Source organism: Pristiophorus japonicus, chromosome 20 (genome assembly GCF_044704955.1).
Source record: "Pristiophorus japonicus isolate sPriJap1 chromosome 20, sPriJap1.hap1, whole genome shotgun sequence".
Taxonomy (NCBI): Eukaryota; Metazoa; Chordata; class Chondrichthyes; family Pristiophoridae; genus Pristiophorus; species Pristiophorus japonicus.
This window is the reverse complement of record NC_091996.1, coordinates 93,415,421-93,439,115: the sequence shown is the minus strand read 5'-3', so window position 1 is coordinate 93,439,115 and position 23,695 is coordinate 93,415,421. Positions and strand designations below refer to the sequence as shown.

The window sequence follows — 23,695 nt, the reverse complement described above, 5'->3', positions numbered from 1 at the left end:
GAGACCGTCTATTTCCACCTTCGTAACATCGCCCGTCTCCGCCCCCTGCCTCAGCTCATCCGCTGCTGAAGCCCTCATCCGCACCTTTGCTTGCTCTAGACTTGACTGCTCCAACGCACTCCTGGCCGGCCTTCCACATTCTACGCTGGAGGCAGGGGGGGTCTTGTGATGAAACCTCCAGGCATACCTGGCCTAGAAACCCAGCCAATTGTTCCGCTTCAAATCACCGTCCAGTGACTATGTTGGACTTGCATTATTCTATTCCCTTTCACCACCTCGGGACGTCCCAGAGAGCTTCACAGCCAATGTTTGATGAGTAAATAGACACTGTTTGCTGTTTGATGAGTAACTAGACCCTGTTTGCTGTTTGATGAGGAAATAGACCCTGTTTACTGTTTGATGAGTAAATAGACCTCTGTTTACTGTTTGATGAGTAAATAGACACTGTTTGATGAGGAAATAGACACTGTTTGCTGTTTGATGAGTAAATAGACACTGTTTGCTGTTTGATGAGGAAATAGACACTGTTTGATGAGAAAATAGACTCTCTCTGCAGTAAGGCCAGCCCACCTCCACTCATTGGCTGTCACATTGGTGTCAGTCGTCACTCTGTCAGAAACCTCCTGCAGAACAATGGCTGGTTGTGACAGGGGGGACGGGGATTAGAAGCCTGGCAGTCGGAGATGGTGGCTGCCGTCCCTCTCATTGCAGTTTGCTATGTTAATGAGCGAGCCCCACCCCCCATCCCTATCTCTGTAACCTCCTCCAGCCCCACAACCCCCCGAGCTCTCTGCGCTCCTCCAATTCTGGCCTCTTGCCCATCCCCCAATTTCCATCGCTCCACCATTGGTGGCTGTGCCTTCAGCTGCCTGGGTCCCAAGCTCTGGAACTCTTTCGCTAAACCTCTCCGCCTCTCTCTCTCTCCTCCTTTAAGACGCTCCTTAAAACCGACCTCTTTGACCAAGCTTTTGGTCGCCTGTCCCTAATATCTCCTTTATGTGGCTCAGCATCAAATGTTGTCTGATAATCGCGCCCGTGAAGCCCCTGACTGGGTTAAAGGCGCTATATAAATGCCAGCTGCTTTCGTTGGTTACGGACAAACTCCAGCCAGCAGCTTAAGAGCGATCTCAGAAGAGTGACTATGCGTACGTCACCCTCTCACATGGACAGACATGGGCCACTCCTGTTGGAGGACTGTGTTCTTCGGCACTTTTTCGAAGACCAGGCCCTCACATCTGCCATCAGGCTCATGGTCTACAGGGCTGTAGTGATACCCGCCCTCCTGTATGGCTCAGAGACATGGACCGTGTAAACATAGAAACATAGAAAATAGGTGCAGGAGCAGGCCATTCAGCCCTTCTAGCCTGCACCGCCATTCAATGAGTAGACACCTCAAGTCACTGGAGAAATACCACCAACGGCGACTCCGCAAGATCCTACAAATACTCTGGGAGGACAGACGCACCAACGTTAGTGTCCTCGACCAGGCCAACATCCCCAGCATCGAAGCACTGACCACACTCGATCACCTTCGCTGGGCAGGCCACATGTGTCTGGGGGCATGCGGACAAAGACTCCCAAAGCAAGCGCTCTAATCGGAACTCCATTAACGGCAAACGAGCCAAAGGTGGGCAGATGAAACGTTACAAGGACACCCTCAAAGCCTCCCTGATAAAGTGCAACATCCCCACCGACACCTGGGAATCCCTGGCCAAAGACCAGTCCGCCCTAAGTGGAGGAATCGCCAAGAGCATGCAGAAACCAAGCGCAGGCAGCGGAAGGAGCGTGCGGCAAACCTGTCCCACACTCCCTTACCCTCAACGACTATGTGTCCCACCTGTGACGGACTATAATTCAGTCACCTAAGGACTCATTCTAAGAGTGAAAGCAAGTCTTCCTCGATTCCGAGGGACTACCTATGATGATGATGTCTAACACAGGTCTCCTGACGGGGTTTGCAGTCATAGGCTGGTCTCGAGGCAGGAATGGTCTGTGTTTGTTGAGCTCCTCTCCCAGAGCGCCTTGATTGGCGACTCCCTGCAGCATGTGTGTGTAAGGTCACGACAGCAGCGAGCCCTGAGTTACAACCAATTTAAGCTGGTAGTTCAGCGCGCCGAGCTGTCGCTGGATTGTGTTTGGAGATGAGCTTATTTTGCCTCCACTGTGCGTTCCCTTTGGCCGCGAGGACAGGGCCGAGCCTCCAATCAAACTTGTGAGCTTCTGATGGTTCAGGATAGACGAGATATTCAGCTGTGGTGTGCCGGGGGGAAGGCCAGCGGACACGAGCCAGCTCGGTCCTGTGCCGTCCGACACTCTCACACACTGCGCACAGAGGTTGTGGAGCAGGAATCTCAGCTGCTTTCCCATTCCCTTATCCCTCGCCTGGATATACTGAGACCAGTTGTTAAACCTTCAAATCCACGTCCCAGCAAATCAGCAAACTGGTGTGTGTCTGTGTCTGTGTCTGCAGCCCTCAGTACTGCCCCTCCGACAGTGCGGCGCTCCTTCAGTACTGCCCCCTCCGACAGTGCGGCGCTCCCTCAGTACTGCCCCTCCGACAGTGCGGCGCTCCCTCAGTACTGCCCCTCCGACAGTGCGGCGCTCCTTCAGTACTGCCCCCTCCGACAGTGCGGCGCTCCCTCAGTACTGCCCCTCCGACAGTGCGGCGCTCCCTCAGTACTGCCCCTCCCACAGTGCGGCGTTCCCTCAGTACTGCCCCTCCCACAGTGCGGCGTTCCCTCAGTACTGCCCCTCCGACAGTGCGGCGCTCCCTCAGTACTGCTCCCCCCCCGACAGTGCGGCGCTCCCTCAGTACTGCCCCTCCCACAGTGCGGCGTTCCCTCAGTACTGCCCCTCCCACAGTGCGGCGTTCCCTCAGTACTGCCCCTCCCACAGTGCGGCGTTCCCTCAGCACTGCCCCTCCGACAGTGCGGCGCTCTCTCAGTACCGCCCCTCCGACAGTGCAGCGCTCCCTCAGTACCGCCCCTCCGACAGTGTGGCGCTCCCTCAGTACTGCCCGTCTGGCAGTGCAGCACTCCCTCAGTACTGCCCCTCCGACAGTGTGGCACTCCCTCAGTACTGCCCCTCCGACAGTGCAGCACTCCCTCAGTACTGCCCCTCCGACAGTGCGGCGCTCCCTCAGTACTGCCCCTCCGACAGTGCGGCGCTCCCTCAGTACTGCCCCTCCGACAGTGCGGCACTCCCTCAGCACTGCACTGGGAGTGTCGGCCTGGATTATGTGCTCAAGTCTCTGGAGTGGGACTCGAACCCATGACCTTCTGACTCAGAGGCGAGAGATAGAGAGAGCTGCCCACTGAGCCACGGCTGACTGAGCAGTGTGGGGGGGATTTTATTCAGCTGCTGGTCCAATTAACATATCAGCTACTTAATTAGGTGGCATTAACGGCTGGGTCAATGGAGGACTGCTCACCACGGAGGGAGTTAACTGTTTAATATTCCCGGTTCCATTAGCTGATGGATGAGTAACACTGACAACAACAGCAGCTTACCTTTATATAGTACCTTTAACATAGTAAAACATCCCAAAGTGCTTCACAGGAGCGATTATCAACCAAAATTTGACACCACATAAGGAGATATTAGGACCGGAACCTTGGTCACAGAGGTCGGTTTTAAGGAATGTCTTAAAGGAGGAAAGAGAGAGGTGGAGAGGTTTAGGGAGGGAGTTCCAGAGCTTGGGGCCCAGGCAGCTGAAGGCACAGCCACCGATGGTGGAGCGATGGAAATCAGGGAACAAGCAAGAGGCTAACTAATTGCACATGCCTGCGTTCAAACCCAAAGGTGCTATATAAATTCAAGATGTTGTTGATATTTCCTCGGGTGGGGGGAGTCCAGAACAAGGGGGGGCGTCACCTTAAAATTAGAGCCAGGCCGTTCAGGGTGATGTCAGGAAAACACTTCTTCACACAAAGGGCCGTGGGAATCTGAAATCTCCCCCAAAAAGCTGCTGAGGCCGGGGGTCAATTGAAGATTTCAAAACTGAGGTTGATGGATTTTTTGGGGGTTTGGGGGTAAGGGTTTTAAGGGTTACGGAACCATGGTGGGTAAATGGGGTTAAGGTACAGATCAGCCACGATCCCACTGAATGGGCCCCTCCTGTTCCTGTGTAACAGGCTCGAGGGGCTGAATGGGCCTCCTCCTGTTCCTGAGTAACAGACTCCAGGGGCTGAATGGGTCTCCTCCTGTTCCTGTGTAACAGGCTCGAGGGGCTGAATGGCCTCCTCCTGTTCCTGTGTAACAGGCTCGAGGGGCTGAATGGGCCTCCTCCTGTTCCTGTGTAACAGGCTCGAGGGGCTGAATGGGCCTCCTCCTGTTCCTGTGTAACAGGCTCGAGGGGCTGAATGGGCATCCTGTTCCTGTGTAACAGGCTCGAGGGGCTGAATGGGCCTCCTCCTGTTCCTGTGTATCAGGCTCGAGGGGCTGAATGGGCCTCCTCCTGTTCCTGTGTAACAGGCTCGAGGGGCTGAATGGCCTCCTCCTGTTCCTGTGTAACAGGCGAGAGGGGCTGAATGGGCATCCTCCTGTTCCTGTGTAACAGGCTCGAGGGGCTGAATGGGCCTCCTCCTGTTCCTGTGTATCAGGCTCGAGGGGCTGAATGCGCCTCCTCCTGTTCCTGTGTAACAGGCTCGAGAGGTTGAATGGGCCTCCTCCTGTTCCTGTGTAACAGGCTCGAGGGGCTGAATGGGCCTCCTCCTGTTCCTGTGTAACAGGCTCGAGGGGCTGAATGTCAGGAGCTGCCGTCTTTCAGATGAGATGCTAAACCGAGGCTTCCTCAGCTGGATGTTAAAGATCCCACGGCATTGTTTCGAAGAAGAGCAGGAGAGTTATCCCCGGTGTCCTGGGGCCAATATTTATCCCTCAACAAACATCGCTAAAAGCAGGTTATCTGGTCAATTGGCGCTAACATTAATCCTTTCACATTGTGGTCCAGTGCAGAGCGATGCAGTGACAACATTTCAATGCCGCTGCCTGCCAGATCTCCAATGTGAAAGGAATTCACTCGGAGAAGTACTTCCCAAGGGACACAGGCCATGTTGCAGAAACTGTCCATAACTTCCCACTAATTGGCATTGATTTTTCCTCCTCGCGCGGAGATGTCCCGTGTGGGAAATGGAGATTGCAACGTGAGGCAAACTTCAAAGGTTGGAAGAGAATGTGCTGGAACAAAGCAGGCCCGGGCTCTGCTGCTCTGCACCCGCAATGTGAGAGTGAGAGGAACGAGTGTTTGGTGTTGATACCGGGCTGCAAACTACTTATGTTCCGCCATAGAAAGCAAAAGAATGACTTGCATTTATATAGTGCCTTTCACCACCACCGGACGTCCCAAAGCGCTTTACAGCCAATGTAGTCACTATTGTAATGTGGGAAACACAGCAGCCAATTTGCGCACAGCAAGTTCCCACAAACGGCAACGTGATAATGACCAGATCATCTGTTTTTATTATGTTGGTTGAGAGAACTCCCCTGCTCTTCTTCGAAATAGTGCCATGGGATATTTTACATCCATCTGAGAGAGCAGACGGGGCCTCGGTTTAATGTCACATCCGAAAGACGGCACCTCTGACAGTGCAGTGCTGCCTTAGCACTGCCCCTTCGACAATGAAGTGCTCCCTCAGTACTGCCCCGCCAACAGTGCGGCGCTCCCTCAGTACTGTCCCTCCAACAGTGCAGCACTCCCTCAGTACTGCCCCTCCGACAGTGCAGCGCTCCCTCAGTACTGCCCCTCCGACAGTGCGGCCCTCCCTCAGTACTGCCCCTCCGACAGTGCAGCGCTCCCTCAGTACCACCCCTCCGACAGTGCAGCGCTCCTTCAGTACTGCCCCGCCAACAGTGCGGCGCTCCCTCAGTACTGCCCCTCCGACAGTGCGGCGCTCCCTCAGTACTGCCCCTCCGACAGTGCGGGGCTCCCTCAGTACCGCCCCTCCGACAGTGTGGCGTTCCCTCAGCACTGCACTGGGAGCGTCAGGCTAGACTTATGTGCTCAAGTTTCTGGAGTGGGACTTGAACCCACAACCTTCTGACTCAGAGGTGAGTGTGCTACTCACTGAGCCACAGCTGACACATGGTACTTAACCTAAGGGCAGAGAATCCAAGCCCGCGAAGGAATGGAGCTTTGATGGGCAGTGACTGGGACTGGTGCTTAGGATGGTGGCCAGTTCTGGGACGTCCCGCTCACCCATCACCCCCTGTGCTTGCTGACCTACCTTGGCTCCCCGTCCGGCAATGCTTCGATATTAAAATTCTCAGCCTTGTTTTCCAATCCCTCCGTGGCCTCGCCCCCTCCCTATCTCTGTAATCTCCTCCAGCCCCACAACCCGCAAGATCTCAGCGCTCCTCCAATTCTGCCTTCTCGCACATCCCCCCAATTTCCATCGCTCCACCATTGGTGGCCGTGCCTTCAGCTGCCTGGGCCCCAAGCTCTGGAACTCCCTCCCTAAACCTCTCTGCCTCTCTCTCCTTTAATACGCTCCTTACAACCTCCGTCACCCGCCGTAATATTTCCTTGTGCGGCTCGGTGCCAAATTCTGTTTGATAATTGCCCCTGTGAGGCGCCTTGGGGCGTTTTTCTACGTTTAAGGTGCTATATAAATGCAAGTTGTTATTGAATTACAAGAAAATGGTGGAATTGTGATGTTGAGCGAGTTTGCATTGTGCCGGAAACTTTGAACTGGCTGCGTTTGGCAGCAACTTACGTTTATATAGCGCCTAAAATATAGTAAAACATCCCAAGGCGCTTCACAGCAGTATTATAAGACAAAACAGATAAATTTGACACTGAGCCATATAAGTAGAAATTACGGCAGATGACCAAAAGAGGTCAGTTCTAAGGTGCGTCTTGAAGGAGGAAAAAGGTAGAGAGGTGGAGAGGTTTCGGGAGGGAGTTCCAGAGCTTGGGGCCCAGGCAATAGAAGGCACGGCCACCGATGGTGGAGCGATTATAATCAGGGATGCTCAGGAGGGCAGAATTAGAGCAGTACAGATATCTCGGGGGGTTGTGGGACTGCAGGAGATTACAGAGATAGGGAGGGGCGAGGGCCATGGAGGGATTTGTAAACAAGGATGAGAATTTTGAAATCGAGGTATTGCTTAACCGAGAGCCAATGTTGGTCAGTGAGCACAGGGGGTGATGGGTGAGTGGGACTCGGTGTGAGTTAGGACACGGGCAGCGAGCGAGCACAGGGGGTGATGGGTGAGCGGGACTTGGTGTGAGTTGGGACTCGGGGCAGCGAGCACAGGGGGTGATGGGTGAGCGGGACTCGGTGCGAGTTAGGACTCGGTGCGAGTTAGAACACAGGGCAGCGAGCACAGGGGGTGATGGGTGAGCGCGACTTGGTGCGAGTTAGGACTCGGTGCGAGTTAGAACACAGGGCAGCGAGCACAGGGGGTGATGGGTGAGAGCGACTTGGTGCGAGTTGGGACTCGGTGCGAGTTAGAACACAGGGCAGCGAGCACAGGGGGTGATGGGTGAGCGCGACTTGGTGTGAGTTAGGACACGGGCAGCGAGCGAGCACAGGGGGTGATGGGTGAGCGGGACTTGGTGTGAGTTGGGACTCGGGGCAGCGAGCACAGGGGGTGATGGGTGAGCGGGACTCGGTGCGAGTTAGGACTCGGTGCGAGTTAGAACACAGGGCAGCGAGCACAGGGGGTGATGGGTGAGCGCGACTTGGTGCGAGTTAGGACTCGGTGCGAGTTAGAACACGGGGCAGCGAGCACAGGGGGTGATGGGTGAGCGCGACTTGGTGCGAGTTAGGACACGGTACAGCCGAGTTTTGGATCACCTCTAGTTTACGTCGGGTAGAATGTGGGAGGCCAGCCAGGACTGCATTGGAATAGTCAAGCCTGGAGGTAACAAAGGCACGAATGAGGGCTTCATCAGCGGATGAGCTGAGGCAGGAGGCGGAGACGGGCGATGTCACTCAGCTTTGTGCATAGTTAATCTTTGCAAGTCTCCATGGAGACACCGAGGGGACGTGAGCAAGCCCACTCGGCCCCTTGTTTGAGCATTCGTGGTGTTTCAAATTTCACATTCCCGCCAGTCCTTTCGCTTCGCTGCAGCAGGGAGGGGGCCGATATTGGGCGGGGGCAGCGGAGCGGATCCAATCGAATCTTTGCCGCCGGTGGGCGAGCTCTCTGGTGCACAGAGTTTAGCGTCAGCAGCAATCAATAGACAATCAGTTAAAGCAGGCTGTTGCCCCTGGGGTTGGAGCAGGTTGTGCACCAGCACAGTGCACAGAGGCTCCGCCAGCAGCCAACTGCATCAACGTGTCCAAATATTATAATACAAGAATTGCATTTCTATAGCGCCTTTCACCACCTCAGGAGGTCCTAAAGCGCTTCACAGCCAATCAAGTACCTTTGTGGCGTGTAGTCACTGTTGTAATGTGGGAAACGCAGCAGTCAATTTGCGCACAGCAAGCTCCCACACACAGCAACGTGATAATGACCCAGATCATTTTTTAGTGATGTTGATTGAGGGATGAATATTGGCCCCAGGACACCGGGAAGAACTCCCCTGCTCTTTTTCCAGTAGTGCCAACTGAAGGGCAGATGGGGCCTTGGTTTAATGTCTTATCTGAAAGATAGCACCTCCGATAGTGCGGCGTTCCCAGTGCGGCGTTCCCTCAGTACTGCCCCTCCGACAGTGCGGCGCTCCCTCAGTAGTGCCCCTCCGACAGTGCGGCGCTCCCTCAGTACTGCCCCTCCGACAGTGCGGCGCTCCCTCAGTAGTGCCCCTCCGACAGTGCGGCGCTCCCTCAGTACTGCCCCTCCGACAGTGCGGCGCTCCCTCAGTACTGCCCCTCCGACAGTGCGGCGCTCCCTCAGTACTGCCCCTCCGACAGTGCGGCGCTCCCTCAGTAGTGCCCCTCCGACAGTGCGCTCCCAAAGTACTGCCCCTCCGACAGTGCAGCGCTCCCTCAGTACTGCCCCTCCGACAGTGCGGCGTTCCCTCAGTACTGCCCCTCCGACAGTGCGGCGCTCCCTCAGTACTGCCCCTCCGACAGTGCGGCGCTCCCTCAGTACTGCCCCTCCGACAGTGCGGTGCTCCCTCAGTACTGCACTGAGGTGGAATGAAGGTTGACCCTGAGGTTATGGCAGCTTTCTGACAGAATTAGAGATTCTCTTGTACCACATGTGATGCCCAGTCTCTGCGTGAGGCAGTGTGTCAGAGGCACGTGTACTACAGATTCAGTCTAATGAGCTACTGATACACACGTGTGGCTTTGTTAAACTGCACTTGGGTGTGACAAGGCCGGGCTTGCTGCCCATCGCAGGTTGTCCTGACAACCATACGCTTCTGGCTCACAACATGTAATTTCAAATGTCAGCGACAGTGTGGGTCTGGGGTCATGGCTGGGCTGGACTGGGGAGGGTCAGAGAGGGGTCCAAAGATACAGTGCCCTGAGGGAGATGGGGGGATTAGAGGGACCTTCCCAGATACAAGAGTGTGTAGAAGAGGGGCTAGTGGGACCTCCCCAGATACAGGAGTGTGTGAGAGAGAGGAGTTAGGGGGACTACCCCAGATACAGGAGTGTGTGAGAGAGAGGGGTTAAAGCGACCTCCGCAGATACAGGAGTGTGTGAGAGAGAGGGTTTAGAGGAAACTCCCCAGATACATGAGTGTGAGAGAGAGAGCGTTTATCGGGACCTCCACAGATACAGGAGTGTGAGAGAGAGAGGGGTGAGAGGGACCTCCCCAGATATAGAAGTGTGTGAGATAGAGGGGTTAGAGGGACCTCCCCAGATACAGGAGTGTGTGAGAGAGAGGGGTTAGAGTGACCTCCCCAGATACAGGAGTGTGAGAGAGAGGGGGGTTAGAGGGACCTCCCCAGATACAGGAGTGTGTGAGAGAGCGGGGTTAAAGGGACCTCCGCAGATACAGGAGTGTGTGAGAGAGAGGGGTTAGAGGGACCTTCCCAGATACAGGAGTGTGTGAGAGAGAGGGGTTATAGGGACCCCCCCAGATACAGGAGTGTGTGAAATAGAGAGAGAGAAGGGTTAGAGGGCCCTCCCCAGATACAGGAGTGTGAGAGAGGGGGATTAGAGGGACCTCCCCAGATACAGGAGTGTGTGAAAGAGAGAGAGGGGGGTTAGAGGGCCCTCCCCAGATACAGGAGTGTGTGAGAGGGGGATTAGAGGGACCTCCCCAGATACAGGAGTGTGTGAAAGAGAGAGGGGGGGGTTAGAGGGACCTCCCCAGATGCAGGAGTGAGAGAGAGGGATTAGAGGGCCCTCCCCAGATACAGGAGTGTGAGAGAGAGGGGGGTTAGAGGGACCTCCCCAGATACAGAATTGTGTGAGAGAGAGGGGGGTTAAAGTGACCACCCCAGATACAGGAGTGTGTGAGAGAGAGGGGTTAAAGGGACCTCCCCAGATACAGGATTGCGTGAGAGAGAGGGGGGCTAGAGGGACCTCCCCAGATGCAGGAGTGAGAGAGAGGGGTTAGAGGGCCCTCCCCAGATACAGGCGTGTGAGAGAGGGAGAGGGGGGTTAGAGGGACCTCCCCAGATACAGGAGTGTGTGAGAGAGGGTTTAGAGGGCCCTCCCCAGATACAGGAGTGTGTGAGAGAGGGGGGTGGGGGGGATTATAGGGACCTCCCCAGATACAGGAGTGTGTGAGAGAGAGAGAGGGGGGTTAGAGGGACCTCCCCAGATACAGGAGTGTATGAGAGAGAGGGGTTAGAGGGACCTCCCCAGATACAGGAGTGTGAGAGAGGGGTTAGAGGGCCCTCCCCAGATACAGGAATGTGAGAGAGGGGTTAGAGTGTCCTCCCGAGATACATGAGTGTGTAAGAGAGAGGTGGGTTAGAGGGACCTCCCCAGATACAGGAGTGTGAGAGAGGGGTTGGAGGTCCCTCCCAGATACAGGAGTGTGTGTGAGAGAGAAGGGTTAGAAGGACCACTCCAGATACAGGAGTGTGTGAGAGGGGGGTTAGAGGGACCTCCCCATATACAGGAGTGTGTGAGAGAGAGGTGGGTTAAAATAACCTCCCCAGATACAGGAGTGTGTGAGAGGGGGGTTAGAGGGACCTCCCCATATAGAGGAGTGTGTGAGAGAGAGGGGTTATAGGGACCTCCCCAGATACAGGAGTGTGTGAAAGAGAGAGAGAGAAAGGTTACAGGGCCCTCCCCAGATACAGGAGTGTGAGAGAGGGGGGTTAGAGGGTCCTCCCCAGATACAGGAGTGTGTGAAAGAGAGAGAGAAGGGTTAGAGGGCCCTCCCCAGATACAGGAGTGTGTGAGAGAGAGAGGGGTTAGGGGCTCCTCCCCAGATACAGGAGTGTGTGAGAGAGGGGGTTAGAGGGACCTCCCAGCCAGATACAGGAGTGAGTGGGAGAGGAGTTAGTGGGATCTCCCCGTACAGGAGTGAGAGAATGAGGTTAGTGGGACCTCCCCAGATACAGGAATGTGTGAGAGAGTGGGGTTAGAGGGACCTCCCTAGATACAGGAGTGTGTATGAGAGTGGGGTTAGAGGGACCTCCCCAGATACAGGAGTGTGTGTGAGAGAAGGGTTCGAGGGACCTCCCCAGATACAGGAGTGTGTGTGAGAGAGGTGGGTTAGAGGAATCTCCCCAGATACAGGAGTGTGTGTGAGAGAGGTGGGTTAGAGGAATCTCCCCAGATACAGGAGTGTGTGTGAGAGAAGAGTTAGAGGGACCTCCCCAGATACAGCAGTGTGTGCGAGAGAGGTGGGTTAGAGGAATCTCCCCAGATTGAGGAGTGTGTGTGAGAGAAGGGTTAGAGGGACCTCCCCAGATACAGGAGTGTGTGAGAGAGAGGTGGGTTAGAGGAATCTCCCCAGATACAGGAGTGTGCGACAGAGAAGGGTTCGAGGGACGTCCCCAGATACAGGAGTGTGCAAGAGAGAAGGGTGAGAGGGACCTCCCCAGATACAGGAGTGTGCGAGAGACAGGGGGGTTAGAGGGCCCTCCCCAGATACAGGAGTGTGTGAGAGAGAGGAGGGGGTTAGAGGGCCCTCCCCAGATACAGGAGTGTGCGCGAGAGAGAGAGGGGGGTTAGAGGGACCTCCCCCGATTCAGGGGTGTGAGAGAGAAAGAGGGGGGGTTGGAGGGACGTCCCCAGATACAGGAGTGTGAGAGAGATAGAGGGGGGTTAGAGGGACCTCCCCAGATGCAGGAGTGAGAGAGAGGGATTAGAGGGCCCTCCCCAGATACTGGAGTGTGTGGGAGAGAGGGGTTAGAGGGAACTCCTCAGATACAGGAGTGTGTGGGAGAGAGGGGTTAGAGGGAACTCCCCAGATACAGGAGTGTGTGAGAGAGAGGGGTTAGAGGGAACTCCCCAGATACAGGAGTGTGTGAGAGAGAGGGGTTAGAGGGAACTCCCCAGATACAGGAGTGTGTGAGAGAGAGGGGGGTTAGAGGGACCTCCCCAGATGCAGGAGTGAGAGAGAGGGGTTAGAGGGCCCTCCCCAGATACAGGCGTGTGAGAGAGAGAGAGAGGGGGGTTAGAGGGACCTCCCCAGATACAGGAGTGTGTGAGAGAGGGTTTAGAGGGCCCTCCCCAGATACAGGAGTGTGTGAGAGAAAGGGGGGGATTAGAGGGACCTCCCCAGATACAGGAGTGTGTGAGAGAGAGGAGTTAGAGGGATTACCCCAGATACAGGAGTGTGTGTGAGAGAGGGGTTAAAGGGACCTCCGCAGATACAGGAGTGTGTGAGAGAGAGGGGTTAGAGGGACCTCCCCAGATACAGGAGTGTAAGAGAGAGGGGGGGTTAGAGGGACCTCCCCAGATACAGGAGTGTGTGAGAGAGCGGGGTTAAAGGGACCTCCCCAGATACAGGAGTGTGTGAGAGAGCGGGGTTAAAGGGACCTCCGCAGACACAGGAGTGTGTGAGAGAGAGGGGTTAGAGGGACCTCCCCAGATACAGGAGTGTGAGAGAGAGAGGTGGGTTAAAGGGACCTCCCCAGATACAGGAGTGTGTGAGAGAGAGGGGTTAGAGGGACCTCCCCAGATACAGGAGTGTGAGAGAGGTGGTTTAAAGGGACCTCCCAGATACAGGAGTGTGTGAGATAGAGATGGGTTAAAGGGACCTCCCCAGATACAGGAGTGTGAGAGAGTGGGGTTAGAGGGACCTCCCCAGATACAGGAGTGTGTGAGAGAGAGGGGTTATAGGGACCCCCCCAGATACAGGAGTGTGTGAAAGAGAGAGAGAGGAGTTAGAGGGACCTCCCCAGATACAGGAGTGTGAGAGGGGCGGGTTAGAGGGACCTCCCCAGATACAGGAGTGTGTGAGAGAGAGGGGTTAGAGGGAACCCCCAGATACAGGAGTGTGTGAAAGAGAGAGAGAGGGGTTAGAGGGCCCTCCCCAGATACAGGAATGTGTGAGAGAGAGGGGTTAGGGGCACCTCCCCAGATACAGGAGTGTGTGAGAGAGGAGGTTAGAGGGACCTCCCCAGCCAGATACAGGAGTGAATGGGAGAGGAGTTAGTGGGACCTCCCTGTACAGGAGTGAGAGAATGAGGTTAGTGGGACCTCCCCAGATACAGGAATGTGTGAGAGAGTGGGGTTAGAGGGACCTCTCCAGATACAGGAGTGCGAGAGAGAGAGGGGTTAGAGGGACCTCCCCAGATATAGAAGTGTGTGAGATAGAAGGGTTAGAGGGACCCCCCCGGATACAGGAGTGTGTGAGAGAGAGAAGGGTTAGAGGGACCACTCCAGATAAAGGAGTGTGCAAGAGAGAAGATTTAGAGGGACCTCACCAGATACAGGAATGTGTGAGAGAGGGGTTAAAGGGACCTCACCAGATACTGGAGTGTGCGACAGAGAAGGGTTAGAGGGACCTCCCCAGATACAGGAGTGTGTGAGAGAGAGGTGGGTTAGAGAGAACTCCCCAGATACAGGAGTGTGAGAGAGGGGTTGGAGGGCCCTCCCAGATACAGGAGTGTGTGTGAGAGAGAAAGTTTAGAGGGATCTCCCCAGATACAGGAGTGTGAGAGAGAGGGGTTATAGGGACCTCCCCAGATACAGGAGTGTGTGAAAGAGAGAGAGAGAAGGGTTACAGGGCCCTCCCCAGATACAGGAGTGTGAGAGAGGGGGGTTAGAGGGACCTCCCCAGATACAGAAGTGTGTGAGAGAGAGGAGGGGGTTAGAGGGCCCTCCCCAGATACAGGAGTGTGCGAGAGAGAGAGGGGGGTTAGAGGGACCTACCCCGATTCAGGGGTGTGAGAGAGAAAGAGGGGGGGTTGGAGGGACGTCCCCAGATACAGGAGTGTGAGAGAGATAGAGGGGGGTTAGAGGGACCTCCCCAGATGCAGGAGTGAGAGAGAGGGATTAGAGGGCCCTCCCCAGATACTGGAGTGTGTGGGAGAGAGGGGTTAGAGGGAACTCCCCAGATACAGGAGTGTGTGTGAGAGAGGGGTTAGAGGGCCCTCCCCAGATGCAGGAGTGTGTGAGAGAGAGGGAATAGAGGGAACTCCCCAGATACAGGATTGTGTGAGAGAGAGGGAGGTTAGAGGGACCTCCCCAGATGCAGGAGTGAGAGAGAGGGGTTAGAGGGCCCTCCCCAGATACAGGCGTGTGAGAGAGAGAGAGAGGGGGTTTAGAGGGACCTCCCCAGATACAGGAGTGTGTGAGAGAGGGTTTAGAGGGCCCTCCCCAGATACAGGAGTGTGTGAGAGAAAGGGGGGGATTAGAGGGACCTCCCCAGATACAGGAGTGTGTGAGAGAGAGGAGTTAGGGGGATTACCCCAGATACAGGAGTGTGTGAGAGAGAGGGGTTAAAGGGACCTCCCCAGATACAGGAGTGTGTGAGAGAGCGGGGTTAAAGGGACCTCCCCAGATACAGGAGTGTGTGAGAGAGCGGGGTTAAAGGGACCTCCGCAGACACAGGAGTGTGTGAGAGAGAGGTGTTTGAGGGACCTCCCCAGATACAGGAGTGTGAGAGAGAGAGGTGGGTTAAAGTGACCTCCCCAGATACAGGAGTGTGTGAGAGAGAGGGGTTAGAGGGACCTCCCCAGATACAGGAGTGTGAGAGAGGTGGTTTAAAGGGACCTCCCAGATACAGGAGTGTGTGAGAGAGAGGTGGGTTAGAGAGAACTCCCCAGATACAGGAGTGTGAGAGAGGGGTTGGAGGGCCCTCCCAGATACAGGAGTTTGTGTGAGAGAGAAAGTTTAGAGGGATCTCCCCAGATACAGGAGTGTGTGAGAGGGGGGTTAGAGAGACCTCCCCATATACAGGAGTGTGTGAGAGAGAGGTGGGTTAAAGGGACCTCCCCAGATACAGGAGTGTGTGAGAGGGGGGTTAGAGGGACCTCCCCATATACAGGAGTGTGTGAGAGAGAGGGGTTATAGGGACCTCCCCAGATACAGGAGTGTGTGAAAGAGAGAGAGAGAAGGGTTACAGGGCCCTCCCCAGATACAGGAGTGTGAGAGAGGGGCGTTAGAGGGACCTCCCCAGATATAGGAGTGTGTGAAAGAGAGAGAGGGGTTAGAGGGCCCTCCCCAGATACAGGAGTGTGTGAGAGAGAGGGGTTAGGGGCACCTCCCCAGATACAGGAGTGTGTGAGAGAGGGGGTTAGAGGGACCTCCCCAGCCAGATACAGCAGTGAGTGGGAGAGGAGTTAGTGGGATCTCCCGGTACAGGAGTGAGAGAATGAGATTAGTGGGACCTCCCCAGATACAGGAATATGTGAGAGAGTGGGGTTAGAGGGACCTCCCTATATAGAGGAGTGTGTGTGAGAGAGGTGGGTTAGAGGGACCTCCCCAGATACAGGAGTGTGTGTGAGAGAAGGGTTAGAGGGACCTCCCCAGATACAGGAGTGTGTGTGAGAGAGGTGGGTTAGAGGAATCTCCCCAGATACAGGAGTGTGTGTGAGAGAAGGGTTAGAGGGACCTCCCCAGATACAGGAATGTGTGAGAGAGTGGGGTTAGAGGGACCTCCCTAAATACAGGAGTGTGTGTGAGAGAGGTGGGTTAGAGGAATCTCCACAGATACAGGAGTGTGTGTGAGAGAAGGGTTAGAGGGACCTCCCCAGATACAGGAGTGTGTGAGAGAGAGGTGGGTTAGAGGAATCTCCCCAGATACAGGAGTGTGTGTGAGAGAAGGGTTAGAGGGACCTCCCCAGATACAGGAGTGTGTGTGAGAGAGGTGGGTTAGAGGAATCTCCCCAGATACAGGAGTGTGTGTGAGAGAAGGGTTAGAGGGACCTCCCCAGATACAGGAGTGTGTGAGAGAGAGGTGGGTTAGAGGAATCTCCCCAGATACGGGAGTGTGTGTGAGAGAAGGGTTAGAGGGACCTCCCCAGATACAGGAGTGTGTGAGAGAGAGGTGGGTTAGAGAAATCTCCCCAGATACAGGAGTGTGCAACAGAGAAGGGTTAGAGGGACGTCCCCAGATACAGGAGTGTGTGAGAGTGGGGTTAAAGGGACCTCACCAGATACAGGAATGTGTGAGAGAGTGGGGTTAGAGGGACCTCCCTAGATACAGGAGTGTGTATGAGAGTGGGGTTAGAGGGACCTCCACAGATACAGGAGTGTGTGTGAGAGAAGGGTTAGAGGGACCTCCCCAGATACAGGAGCGTGTAAGAGAGAGGTGGGTTAGAGGGATCTTCCCAGATACAGGAGTGTGAGAGAGGGGTTAGAGGGCCCTCTCAGATACAGGAGTGTGTGTGAGAGAGAAGGGTTAGAGGGCCCTCCCAGATACAGGAGTGTGTGTGAGAGGGGTTAAAGGGACCTCCCCAGATACAGGAGTGTGCGACAGAGAAGGGTTAGAGGGACCTCCCCAGATACAGGAGTGTGTGTGAGAGAAGGGTTAGAGGGACCTCCCCAGATACAGGAGTGTGTAAGAGAGAGGTGGGTTAGAGGGATCTTCCCAGATACAGGAGTGTGAGAGAGGGGTTAGAGGGCCCTCTCAGATACAGGAGTGTGTGTGAGAGAGAAGGGTTAGAGGGATCTCCCCAGATACAGGAGTGTGTGAGAGAGGGGTTAAAGGGACCTCCCCAGATACAGGAGTGTGCGACAGAGAAGGGTTAGAGGGACGTCCCCAGATACAGGAGTGTGTGTGAGAGAGAAGGGTGAGAGGAACCATTCTTGATACAGGAGTGTACAACAGAGAGGGGTTAGAGGGACATCCCCAGATACAGGAGTGTGTGAGAGAGAGGTGGGTTAAAGGGACCTCCCCAGATACAGGAGTGTGAGAGAGAGAGGGGTTAGAGGGACCTTCCCAGATACAGGAGTGTGTGAGAGAGAGGGGTTATAGGGACCCCCCCAGATACAGGAGTGTGAGAGAGGGGGATTAGAGGGACCTCCCCAGATACAGGAGTGTGTGAGAGAGAGGGGTTAGGGGCACCTCCCCAGATAAAGGAGTGTGTGAGAGAGGGGGTTAGAGGGACCTCCCCAGCCAGATACAGGAGTGAGTGGGAGAGGAGTTAGTGGGACCTCCCCATACAGGAGTGAGAGAATGAGGTTAGTGGGACCTCCCCAGATACAGGAATGTGTGAGAGAGTGGGGTTAGAGGGACCTCCCTAGATACAGGAGTGTGTATGAGAGTGGGGTTAGAGGGACCTCCCCAGATACAGGAGTGTGTGTGAGAGAAGGGTTAGAGGAACCTCCCCAGATACAGGAGTGTGTAAGAGAGAGATGGGTTAGAGGGATCTCCCCAGATACAGGAGTGTGAGAGAGGGGTTAGGGGGCCCTCCCAGATACAGGAGTGTGTGTGAGAGAGAAGGGTTAGAGGGCCCTCCCAGATACAGGAGTGTGTGTGAGAGAAGGGTTAGAGGGACCTCCCCAGATACAGGAGTGTGTGAGAGAGGGGTTAAAGGGACCTCCCCAGATACAGGAGTGTGCAACAGAGAAGGGTTAGAGGGACGTCTCCAGATACAGGAGTGTGTGTGAGAGAGAAGGGTGAGAGGAACCATTCTTGATACAGGAGTGTACAACAGAGAGGGGATAGAGGGACATCCCCAGATACAGGAGTGTGCGAGAGAGAGGGCGGTTAGAGGGCCCTCCCCAGATACAGGAGTGTGTGAAAGAGAGAGGGGGGTTAGAGGGCCCTCCCCAGATACAGGAGTGTGCGAGAAAGAGAGAGGGGTTAGAGGGACCTCCCCCGATTCAGGGGTGTGAGAGAGAGAGAGGGGGGTTAGAGGGACCTCCCCAGATGCAGGAGTGAGAGAGAGGGATTAGAGGGCCCTCCCCAGATACAGGAGTGTGAGAGAGAGAGGGGTTAGAGGGACCTCCCCAGATACAGAATTGTGTGAGAGAGAGGGAGGTTAAAGTAACCTCCCCAGATACAGGAGTGTGTGAGAGAGAGGGGTTAAAGGGACCTCCCCAGATACAGGATTGTGTGAGAGAGAGGGGGGTTAGAGGGACCTCCCCAGATGCAGAAGTGAGAGAGAGGGGTTAGAGGGCCCTCCCCAGATACAGGCGTGTGAGAGAGAGAGAGGGGGGTTAGAGGGACCTCCCCAGATACAGGAGTGTGAGAGAGGGGTTGGAGGGCCCTCCCAGATACAGGAGTGTGTGTGAGAGAGAAGGGTTAGAGGACCACTCCAGATACAGGAGTGTGCAAGAGAGAAGGTTTAGAGGACCACTCCAGATACAGGAGTGTGTGTGAGAGAGAAGGTTTAGAGGGATCTCCCCAGATACAGGAGTGTGTGAGAGAGAGGTGGGTTAAAGGGACCTCCCCAGATACAGGACTGTGTGAAAGAGAGAGAGAGAAGGGTTACAGGGCCCTCTCCAGATACAGGAGTGTGAGAGAGGGGGGTTAGAGGGACCTCCCCAGATACAGGAGTGTGTGAAAGAGAGAGAGAGGGGTTAGAGGGCCCTCCCCAGATACAGGCGTGTGTGAGAGAGGGGGTTAGAGGGACCTCCCCAGATACAGGCGTGTGTGAGAGAGGGGGTTAGAGGGACCTCCCCAGCCAGATACAGGAGTGAGTGGGAGAGGAGTTAGTGGGATCACCCCGTACAGGAGTGAGAGAATGAGGTTAGTGGGACCTCCCCAGATACAGGAATGTGTGAGAGAGTGGGGTTAGAGGGACCTCCCTAGATACAGGAGTGTGTATGAGAGTGGGGTTAGAGGGACCTCCCCAGATACAGGAGTGTGAGAGGGGCGGGTTAGAGGGACCTCCCCAGATACAGGAGTGTGTGAAAGAGAGAGAGAGGGGTTAGAGGGCCCTCCCCAGATACAGCAGTGTGTGAGAGAGAGAGGGGTTAGGGGCACCTCCCCAGATACAGGAGTGTGTAAGAGAGAGGTGGGTTAGAGGGCCCTCCCAGATACAGGAGTGTGTGAGATAGAAGGGTTACGGGGACCCCCCGGATACAGGAGTGTGTGAGAGAGAGGGGTTAGAGGGACTTGCTCAGATACAGCAGTGTGAGAGAGAGGGGGGTTAAAGGGACCTCCGCAGATACAGGAGTGTGAGAGAGAGGAGGGTTAGAGGGACCTCCCCAGATACAGGTGTGTGTGAGAGAGCGGGGTTAAAGGGACCTCCGCAGATACAGGAGTGTGTGAGACAGAGGGTTTAGGGGGACCTCCCCAGATACAGGAGTGTGTAAGAGAGAGGTGGGTTAGAGGGCCCTCCCAGATACAGGAGTGTGTGTGAGAGAGAAGGGTTAGAGGGACCACTCCAGATACAGGAGTGTGCAAGAGAAGGGGTTAGAGGGACCTCCGCAGCCAGATACAGGAGTGAGTGGGATCACCCCGTACAGGAGTGAGAGAATGAGGTTAGTGGGACCTCCCCAGATACAGGAATGTGTGAGAGAGTGGGGTTAGAGGGACCTCCCTAGATACAGGAGTGTGTATGAGAGTGGGGTTAGAGGGACCTCCCCAGATACAGGAGTGTGAGAGAGAGAGGGGTTAGAGGGACCTCCCCAGATATAGAAGTGTTTGAGATAGAAGGGTTAGAGGTACCTCCCTAGATACAGGAGTGTGTATGAGAGTGGGGTTAGAGGGACCTCCCCAGATACAGGAGTGTGTGAGATAGAAGGGTTACGGGGACCCCCCGGATACAGGAGTGTGTGAGAGAGAGGGGTTAGAGGGACCTCCCCAGATACAGCAGTGTGAGAGAGAGGGGGGTTAAAGGGACCTCCGCAGATACAGGAGTGTGAGAGAGAGGAGGGTTAGAGGGACCTCCCCAGATACAGGTGTGTGTGAGAGAGCGGGGTTAAAGGGACCTCCGCAGATACAGGAGTGTGTGAGAGAGAGGGTTTAGGGGGACCTCCCCAGATACAGGAGTGTGTAAGAGAGAGGTGGGTTAGAGGGCCCTCCCAGATACAGGAGTGTGTGTGAGAGAGAAGGGTTAGAGGGACCACTCCAGATACAGGAGTGTGCAAGAGAAGGGGTTAGAGGGACCTTCGCAGCCAGATACAGGAGTGAGTGGGACCTCCCCGTACAGGAGTGCGAGAATGAGGTTAGTGGGACCTCCCCAGATACAGGAGTGTGAGAGATAGAAGGGTTAGGGGGACCCCCCCGGATACAGGAGTGTGTGAGAGAGAGGGGTTAGAGGGACCTCCCCAGATACAGGAGTGTGAGAGAGAGAGGGGTTAGAGAGACCTCCCCAGATACAGGAGTGTGTGAGAGAGAGAGGGGGGTTAGAGGGACCTCCCCAGATAGAGGAGTGTGTGAGAGAGGGGTTAGAGGGACCTCCTCAGATACAGGAGTGTGAGAGAGGGATTAGAGGGCCCTCCCCAGATACAGGAATGTGAGAGAGGGGTTAGAGGGTCCTCCCGAGTTACATGAGTGTGTGAGAGAGAAGGGTTAGAGGGACCTCCCTAGATACAGGAGTGTGCATGAGAGTGGGGTTAGAGGGACCTCCCCAGATACAGGAGTGTGAGAGATAGAAGGGTTAGGGGGACCCCCCCGGATACAGGAGTGTGTGAGAGAGAGGGGTTAGAGGGACCTCCCCAGATACAGGAGTGTGAGAGAGAGAGGGGTTAGAGAGACCTCCCCAGATACAGGAGTGTGTGAGAGAGAGGGATTTGAGGGCCCTCCCCAGATACAGGAGTGTGTGAGAGAGGGGTTAGAGGGACCTCCCCAGATACAGGAGTGTGTGAGAGAGGGGTTAGAGTGCCCTCCCCAGATACAGGAGTGTGTGTGAGAGAGAAGGGTTAGAGGGACCTCCCCAGATACAGGAGTGTGTGTCAGAGAAAGGGGGGTTAGAGGGCCCTCCCCAGATACAGGAGTGTGCGAGAGAGAGAGGGGGGTTCGAGGGACCTCCCCCGATTCAGGGGTGTGAGAGAGAAAGAGGGGGGGTTGGAGGGACGTCTCCAGATACAGGAGTGTGAGAGAGAGAGAGAGAGGGGGGTTAGAGGGATCTCCCCAGATGCAGGAGTGAGAGAGAGGGATTAGAGGGCCCTCCCCATATACTGGAGTGTGTGAGAGAGAGGGGTTAGAGGGACCTCCCCAGATACAGGCGTGTGAGAGAGAGAGAGGGGGGTTAGAGGGACCTCCCCAGATAGAGGAGTGTGTGAGAGAGGGGTTAGAGGGACCTCCTCAGATACAGGAGTGTGAGAGAGGGATTAGAGGGCCCTCCCCAGATACAGGAATGTGAGAGAGGGGTTAGAGGGTCCTCCCGAGTTACATGAGTGTGTGAGAGAGAAGGGTTAGAGGGACCTCCCCAGATACAGGAGTGTGTGAGAGAGAGGGGTTAGAGAGACCTCCCCAGATACAGGAGTGTGTGAGAGAGAGGGATTAGAGGGCCCTCCCCAGATACAGGAGTGTGTGAGAGAGGGGTTAGAGGGACCTCCCCAGATACAGGAGTGTGTGAGAGAGGGGTTAGAGCGCCCTCCCCAGATACAGGAGTGTGTGAGAGAGGGGTTAGAGCGCCCTCCCCAGATACAGGAGTGTGAGAGAGAGAGGGGTAAGAGGGACCTCCCCAGATACAGGAGCGTGCGAGAGAGAGGGGTTAGAGGGACCTCCCCAGATACAGGAGTGTGTGAGAGAGGGGTTAGAGGGGCCTCCCCAGATACAGGAGTGTGAGAGAGAGAGGGGTAAGAGGGACCTCCCCAGATACAGGAGCGTGCGAGAGAGAGGGGTTAGAGGGACCTCCCCAGATACAGGAGTGTGTGAGAGAGGGCTTAGAGGGCCCTCCCCAGATAGAGGAGTGTGTGAGAGAGGGGTTAGAGGGACCTCCTCAGATACAGGAGTATGAGAGAGGAATTAGAGGGCCCTCCCCAGATACAGGAATGTGAGAGAGGGGTTAGAGGGTCCTCCCCAGATACAGGAGTGTGTGAGAGAGAGAGGTTAGAGAGACCTCCTCAGATACAGGAGTGTGTGAGAGAGAGGGATTAGAGGGCCCTCCCCAGATACAGGAGTGTGTGAGAGAGGGGTTAGAGCGACCTCCCCAGATACAGGAGTGTGTGAGAGAGAGGGGTTAGTGCGCCCTCCCCAGATACAGGAGTGTGTGAGAGAGGGGTTAGAGCGACCTCCCCAGATACAGGAGTGTGTGAGAGAGGGGTTAGAGCGACCTCCCCAGATACAGGAGTGTGTGAGAGAGAGGGATTAGAGCGCCCTCCCCAGATATAGGAGCGTGCGAGAGAGAAGGGTTAGAGCGACCTCCCCAGATACAGGAGTGTGTGAGAGAGGGGTTAGAGCGCCCTCCCCAGATACAAGCAGTATTGGCTGGTCCTGAACATGTCTAAGTCCCTGGTGGAATGGCCTTTAGCTTCATGGGGAGTTGGGAGTCAGATGCGTTGTCAGAAAACAACAAACAAATACGAATTTAGCAGCATCGACACGGAGTCGTGGCAGGTAATAATTTCACCAACATCTGACATCCCGTTTGATAAAGTGTGATGGCTGGGTAATAACAGTGCTGCGGGATCATTGGGTCAAATCACACTCATCTGACGCAGCGGGGGAAATTAGAACACTTTGCTCCTGTTGAATAATTAAAAGACAGACTTTATCAAAAAAAAAGCACAGATAGTAATTTACAGGGGTTCCCGGGGCACTGTTTGCTCTTAAAGGAGATTGTCGGCAGATTGCACTCGATTGCGTTAGATAGAGAGGTGATGTGTTTGGGGGCTGGGCACCTCGGTTTCTGCGTGTCTGCACCCACCATAAACTTCAGCTCATCCGAAACTCGCCTGCCCCCTGCGTCTTAACTCGCACCGAGTCCCACTCACCCATCACCCCCTGTGCTCGCTGCACCATGTCCTAACTTGCACCGAGTCCCGCTCACCCATCGCCCTCTGTGCTCGTTGCCCTGTGTCCTAACTCGCACCGAGTCCCACTCACCCATCACCCGCTGTGCTCGCTGCCTCGTGTCCTAACTCGCACCAAGTCCCGCTCACCCATCACCCCCTGTGCTCGCTGCCTCGTGTCCTAACTCGCACCGAGTCCCGCTCACCCATCACCCCCTGTGCTCGCTGACCCACACTGGCTCCTGATCCGGCAATGCCTCGATTTCAAAATTCTCATCCGTGTTTACAAATCCCTCCATGGCCCTTACCCCTCCCTATCTCTATAACCTCCTCCAGCCCCTACACCCCTCCCTATCTCTGTAACCCCCTCGAGCCCCTACACCCCTCCCTATCTCTGTAACCTCCTCCAGCCCGACACCCCTCCCTATCTCTGTAACCTGCTCCAGCCCCTACACACCTCCCTATCTCTGTAACCTCCTCCAGCCACTACAACCCTCCCTATCTCTGTAACCTCCTCCAGCCACTACAACCCTCCCTATCTCTGTAACCTCCTCCAGCCCTACATCCCTCCCTATCTCTGTAAC

General features: G+C 55.4%; 1 protein-coding gene across 3 annotated transcripts in view; it reads left to right on the top strand.

Annotated features, from left to right (window-relative positions):
- LOC139232692 (disks large homolog 4) overlaps window positions 1–23,695 on the top strand; it is a 438,206-nt gene that overhangs the window by 356,443 nt on the left and 58,068 nt on the right. The window contains exon 1 of one of the 3 annotated variants that reach the window (XM_070863169.1): window positions 22,372–22,716. The exons of the other annotated variants lie outside the window; for them this stretch is intronic. Within the exon in view, the coding sequence (XP_070719270.1) occupies window positions 22,600–22,716 (117 nt within the window). The 5' untranslated portion in view covers window positions 22,372–22,599. Of the gene's footprint in view, window positions 1–22,371; window positions 22,717–23,695 lie in introns of those variants that run through there. 3 annotated transcript variants of the gene reach the window in all.